The sequence below is a fragment of the Gavialis gangeticus genome, unplaced genomic scaffold (assembly GCF_001723915.1).
Source record: "Gavialis gangeticus isolate Ggan-Ray unplaced genomic scaffold, GavGan_comp1, whole genome shotgun sequence".
NCBI classification, from domain to species: Eukaryota; Metazoa; Chordata; order Crocodylia; family Gavialidae; genus Gavialis; species Gavialis gangeticus.
The window spans coordinates 23,681,399-23,688,349 of NW_017729011.1; the positions used below are offsets into that span (position 1 = coordinate 23,681,399).

Sequence of the window (6,951 nt, forward strand, 5' to 3'; positions counted from 1 at the left end):
ACCTCTGTGCAAGGTGCCTTGTCGTACCAGGAGGGACTTAACTGCTGTGGGGTCAGTCATGACACTAAGGGTTTTGGGAGTGAACCCTCATACAGAGGTAGAAGACAGTACGGAGAAGAGGTGCAAGGTGAACAGTGCATGTTTTCTTCTCAGTAAGAGTATTTCTCATGCCTGACATCAGGAGAAGGCCTGCATTTGGCTTGCAGCAGGTTAAAGTAGAGAGGGGGAGTTAGCCATGTTAGTCAGAAGTCCAGCAGCCTGTGCATTTCAGAACAAGTTAGACTGTAAGGTGCCCCCTGCCCTGCCTTCTACCAGAGTGAGAAGACCAGAGCTGGAGTGGGAACAGGCAGACAAAGCAGTGAGACATCCCGTGTGCCCTGGACTTTCGTTTTCTACAAATGCCCTAGCACAACCAACTCAAAAGTAACCTCAGTTCCTTGCAGAGGGAAGATACAAAACCAAGTGAATGAATTTTGACTCTAGCAAGAAAAGAGCAGACTCAGAATGCATCCATATGTCCTCTACCCTTCCATCTTCCAATCCGCCCCACCTGCCTGCGCATCACAAAGTGGTCTCAGATGAAAATCGTTACAAGGAGGGATTGTAAACCCTTAACCCTCCGCAAAAACGTTTTCTTGGCTTTTCAGCAACCTTCACTCAAGTCCTTTGAAACATGGCAGGTGCCTAAATGAACAGAATTCTTCTAAACAAACTGTTCCAGTGAAGGTTTCCAGAAGCAGCATAGCCCTGGTAGGGTAACTACAACTGAACACAGGCATTGTAACCACAGCACTGGGCATTTTAATAGCAAAATTTAAGCTTGCCTGATTTGGAATGCATTTCCAAGGATCCCTGGGCAGCACCTGGAGCAAGGCCAGCCTCAGTTTTCAGCCTTTCATGAAGTCTAATCCCAGCTGAGCCATGAAGCTGCAGTGGGTAGTCAGGCAAGTCCCCTGCATCGGTGCCTTACCGCTGGACACCTGAATAAGCAGGCTAATTGTCAGAAGTGTGGAGTACCCACCACACCCAGCTAATTCACTAGGAGCAAAATTAAGAGTGAGATGTAGTGCTTATCAAAACACCTCCGGCAGGACAACTCTTGCCAGAAGACTCAGAAGCAGAGAAATACGGGCATTGTTTTGCCTTGGAATCAGTAGTTGTTGGAAGGAATGAATAGGGAACTGGGTTACTTATGAGACACCAGTTGGGATGTCAAGCCCACCATTAGAGTTACCTACAATGTGCCTTCTTTCTAAATTACCGTCTGCTCCAGAAAAACGTAGTAGTCTCTAACGTACACTCATTAAGTCTTACAAGCTGAATTCCCCTCTCCAGCTTCCACACATGTAGTGGCTGCAGTCTGGGGGCTGCCAGGGAGAGGCTGCAGATGGTTTTTGGGGTGGTTTCTGGAGACCTCAGTCCCTACTTAGTGACAACAATAATCTAAAATAAAAAAGCAGAGCAGTTATGCTAATTCATCCCAGCTGAGAATCTAGCCCACGGGGAAGCATGGAAGCAGACTGGGCTCGCTCAGATTTCGTTGAAGTTTTCATGCCCAGCCATTTGCTTTGCTTTCAGCATGTAAACGTGATTTGTCCCTGTTTTAACAAAATCTCTTCCATGCCCGCGTGCTTTGCGGAGGCCACTGAGAAAAAGGGAAAAAGGACAAACTTTTAAAGAGAAACAAGCTGAAATAAAATTTAACATGCAACATAAAAACCCACATACACCTCATTGTGTGCAGGGTGATAATTTACAGTTGATTAAAGAGTTTGTGTTTTTTTTTAATCTTTTTTTAAAGGGAAAATTACTTCTGAAGGTGAAGATGTGCTTAGACAATCATATTAACATATTCGAACAATTGCAATTTGCAAAATAGTAATTACAACTCACTATCTGGCAGCATTAATCAAACTTCAAGGTTTAATTCCATTTTAAATATTGATGAAATGTGATTCTCCAATCTAACCCTGGTGTTGCAGGGTTATGGAAGCAGCCAGTGACAGAGAAAGGGGAGCGTGCAGTTAACAAGCAGCTGCCACAAAGAAGGATCGGCATCTGTGATTTAAATTGTTAGCTGCACAGTCAGGTAGAGTGTAAAAAGGGTAGTCAAGAGGCTGTTAAGTCCATTGCTGCCAATTACTAACAATCAGGGAGGAGCTTTAAGACTTGTTCAGTACAATAAACCCAGTTTGTCTTGTTTCAGGGGTTACTACTGAAGAGGTTGCAGCTGCACTGATTCAAATAGCCCTAAAACTACAGTAATTATCAACCAGTCTCCTTTAGTGTGGCAAAAGTATGTTTTACCATAGCTTAACTCTTTACATTCTAATATTTCTCTGCCTCTTTACATGTAGCTAGCCCCTAGAGCCATTCTCAGCTCTGCTTTTTCAGTTCTTCTAGCTGCCCTGGATAGGGCCTTTCCCTTGGTCCTGATCTCAGCCACTGGAAAACTTCTGCGGTGTCCACCAACTGGACAGTAGCCCTGGATATTTTCCTCACTGTTGGGACTATAGAGTCCTTACATCTGTTTTCTTTCTTTGGTTACCAGTGTGTCTTGCCCACCTTCCAGGGACACAGCCCTGCTGGAAATAGGGAGTACAAGGTACTGAGATAACTTGGAGGATGAGGGCTTGAAACCAGGCCCTATCAGATCCTCTGCACTTTCTTTTCCACTCAGGTTCTCTCTCCAATTCTCCACTCAGTTTCCAGTAAGGAGCTCCTTTACTGAAGTTCAGTAGCAAGTAAAATGTGAGCATGCAGAAGGATGGGATGGAAAAGCCTACTGAAAATATTCCAAAGTCAAGGTACACTGCTGCCTGGAAGGAAATGTGGAGTTTGGTCACTCTCACTCAGAGGAGATACAGGAGAGATGGTGTCTAGCAATCAGCAAGGAACGTGCTAGAGGTAGAGAGCTCACAGGGTTCGGGATAGAGAGGAGAGAAATAAAAGGGGAGATGGCAGAGAGATGCAAAGTACTAAGCACAGGCAAGGAAAATCAGATGCTTTTAATTAACCCTTTCCCATAATACACCATTGAAATCAACACTAGCCGAGTCAACTTGGACTTCACCTTGAAAATCGTCATTTGTCACAGTCTTTGTCAGTGCTTATTTACTATTATTTAATTTGCATAGTCAGAGCACCGCATAAGCTGAGTCGAGGTAGTGTTTGCATTGGAAGAGAATCTAAAATCCTTAGTGGAAATGCATTTTTTATCTGGTTGTCTCCTGAAAGAATGACTTATTCTGTGCCAGTCTGGATGAACCCAGCACCTGGTGAAAAATCATCATCTGAATCTGCCTTTCATATTGGTCAGCTGAGCACCACAATTACATGCCCATATACAAGTCTTTCAAGGAAGGCAGTTTTACTTGGTGCAGCTCATCTGATTTCTCACCTTCTTATTAAGACATAAGATACCAGGATAAGTGACAAGGGAAGTTTAGCAGACAGAGATTTGGGCTGATTTCTTCATTTCAACAGAAACAGACAGAATTAAATTTTCCCAACGTTCCTCACACCTGGAACAGCCGCTCTTATATCAAGGCAGTACTACCACAAACGCCTGCAGCACACTAACAGCCACAACACTGTCACATCGCGATACTTACTGGGACCACTTCCACAACATCTAGCTCATAGAAATAGGAGCTGGCATGAGAAATGGGGGCAGGGGGTGGAGGCAGGCATAACACAATTTATTGACAACACCCTTTTGTATTCCTGCTACAGACTTCAGGAGGATCTTTGTGTAGGGACCCCTGACCCAGACCTTAAACATCTATTTTTTTCTTTAAAGTCTTTCCTGTTAAAGAGCATATTCTAGTGATGCTTATTTCCTCAGAGGTTCATTACTGGGCGAGTTGCTACTGACACATTCATTACAAGGAAAAGGGAGTAAGAGGATGCATCATATCCATGGGCAAAGACAGACATGTATCCACTTAGGACTTTGCATAAGAATGACATCGCTGTATCACAGCCTACAGCAGCTGAAGCAAATCTATAGGCTAAATTAAACAGGTGGAAGGCAGTCCTGCCGTCCCAGTCCCGGATGGAAGGGTGGCACTGAAATGTATGCTGCTGATTAGCAAAGAGAGCTTTTACAAAATATCGCCTGACGCATGGAGCGGAGAGAGAGAGAGGTGGTGACACAAGCACAAAACAACCGCTTTGTCTATGAAACAGTAACCGGACACAGAAGAGTGACCCAGAGAAAAGCGTCTCTCATGGAAAACTTCTGGTCATTCACTGCAACCTCTGACTATTGTTTGGAGAGGGGGAAAGGGACAAATGCCACCAGTTAGACTCGGGACAGAAGCCTTGGCATGTGCTTTAGCTAAGTGTGCATTCACTTCAAGTGAAGCAGGCAAGAGCAAGCACTCGATCTGCTTGTACCAGAAAAAAAAGTGTGTATGGGGAGGCAGCAATAACAAAGGAAGAAAGAGAAGAGAACAGCGTGAAGAACTTGATTCAAAGCCTGCTGAAATCAGGGGGCTCAAGCAGTTGCTTAGACTTTTGCAGAATCAGGACCTAACTGTCTATACAAGCCTTTAGCTTGCTTCACATCTCCTTAGACCATCACCGTTGCGTTTATATAGCATTAACACTGAACGTGCTGCTACTGCAGTTTAACTTAAAGTTCCACCTCAAAGGCAGACAACTCCCTTCCTCATTAGTGACACATTTCTTTTCTAGTCTAATAAAAGACCAGGTCATTGGGCTGTAAGCATTGCTGGTATCAGGAGCCTAGAAATTTCAGTCCAGGCTGGTTAGCAGCACAAATTGCAAACAGTTTAACTGGGAAAGCCAGAGACAAGCAGAAGTAGCTCGACTACAGTATATTTAATTTGGATACAAATAAGCACGGGTACAGTTTTAAGTAGCATAGCTTCTTTTGTTGCGTTTTCTTTTACCTGATCCGCTACACAGACTTTTCTTTTCCTGTCACCACCATGGTATAAGTCCGTCTAACAAGTTTTGCAGACAGGCTGTTTTGATCGCTTGAATTGAAAGCCCCTAACTATTCATGATTGTCAAGTTATAATTTTCTGTAATTATTCAAAATATTTCTATTCACCCTTTGCTGGATAGGTATTTTTTCCTCAAGTGCCTTTGTGATTTTCATTTTTTACTCTATTACTGTGCTCTGTGATTTACTACCATGGCAGACATTGAATAATTGCGAGGGATACAGAAGATTGTCTACAACACTTACATCAGCTGGTGTTCCAGGTTGTCAATATGTGGGATAACAGGGCTTTTTTTAATCATGGTTTTGGAAGAAAAGCTGTGAAACACTGGGTTTGTTTTCTGGACACTTCACCAACTGCACGTTTCATAATCGGACACCAGCACAGACAGAATTAAGTTCTGCGTTCATTACTGATGCTCGCACACTGTCTGCTGCCAGTAGTCACGGGTAGTCAGAAATGACATTGTTTATAGGAAAGCCTTCTAATTCTTTCCATTACTTCCAAACAGTTAATGTTACAAACTGGACTAATGCACAGAGCGCCTGTCTGAGCTATGCAGCGCCAATTGAACCTGTGATATCTGACCCTTTCTTTGTCTCCTTTTCAGATGATGATGAACATGAATGGATCATTCGGACTTGCCGAAAAGGTTGGGATGAGATAATTGGACGTAAACCTAAACTCTGAGCACTGATTTTGCTTTTACTGCGATTTTGGAAAGCCGTGAATTTGCTTCATCCTTAAGTCTAAATTTCCTTGTGGATCTACACCAGCCCCTACGCGAATGTAGCTTTTGTTAGTATAATAAAGCTGGAAGCAGGATTTAATCAGTTGTGTTCACGCAAAGTCATGGAAGCAAGCACATTATACTTATCCTAATATTCATGAGAGGTGTGCAGTGCAGTAGGATCTCAATACATAACACATGATTAAGCCTCAAAACAATCTGCCAGAAAGAATACCTCAAATTCAGTGTTTGAAGCCATTCAGCTCCGTCTTAATCAACATTATTTCCATGGGTCCTAGTTAGCTGTCCTGGTGAATTCCTTTCCTCTCCCTTTGCACAGTACTTTGATATTGATTGATCATTGTAATAATGTATACCAGAACCATTCTTTAATGACTGGTTTGCTAACTAGGAAATTATATCCATTTACCACGAACATTTGTTGAACTCTCCTGAAGCCAGAGTTTAACAAAATAATACAAGAGAAAAACTGGGTGGGTTGCTGCCTGATGAGTAAGCCAGAAAGTATTTAAAAATAAAATAAAATGGAATTACATCATTTTCTTGATGTAAGTGCCAGCACTTCTACTTGCATGAACTTTATTTATTACACAAATAAGACATTTACAAAGCACAACATTAAAAGTATGTAACAAAACAGACATTGGTTTTACAAAAAAGTGCTTACAATTTAGTTTTAGGTTTTTGTTTTTGTTTTTTTTTAATAAATATTAGTCTTGACTGTCCACTCATTCAAAGGATTTTCTTTAACCATTGTAGCCAAGACATGCATCATTGCAACATGTTACAGTGAAACGATCAGCTTTTGAAATAAAACTCTTGATAAGTGTCTATAGTTGGCATCGTGTTACTAGGTCTGACTATATCACTGAGAGCAGCAGTGCAGGCTTTTTCCCCTTGTTCCCCCATCCCAAATAATAAGTCATGTAAGCACCTTTATCTGGGGTACTGGGGTTAACCTACTTGAGCCCAAAACCAATATAGTTTGGAAATAAAATTGTAAACCATTCCGTTTTCAGACCCCCGTCGTATGTATTTCTCTTGTTCACTTCTAGCGGAAAGTTTGCCTCTCACTAGCTACCCTCACAGGATTCAGTCTAACTTTTTTTTTTTTTGTAAATAGCCATTGGAAAACTTCAATACACAGAGTCTGCAGTACTGCACCATGACCCATTTGGCAATTACTGAACAAACAAAGTAAATGAGAAGGGTTTATAAAAAAAA

At 42.2% G+C, this 6,951-nt stretch overlaps 1 protein-coding gene across 3 annotated transcripts in view; it reads left to right on the plus strand.

Annotated features, from left to right (window-relative positions):
• Positions 1 to 6,951, plus strand: part of MORN5 (MORN repeat containing 5) — a 16,070-nt gene that overhangs the window by 8,505 nt on the left and 614 nt on the right. For 2 of the 3 annotated variants that reach the window (XR_002096233.1, XR_002096234.1), the window contains exon 5: positions 5,587 to 6,937. Coding sequence is in view for 1 of the 3 variants with exons in the window: in XM_019510857.1 (XP_019366402.1) it covers positions 5,587 to 5,666 (80 nt within the window). In the remaining 2 variants the exon portion in view is untranslated. Of the gene's footprint in view, positions 1 to 5,586; positions 6,942 to 6,951 lie in introns of those variants that run through there. The other variant, XM_019510857.1, reaches the window with a different exon arrangement.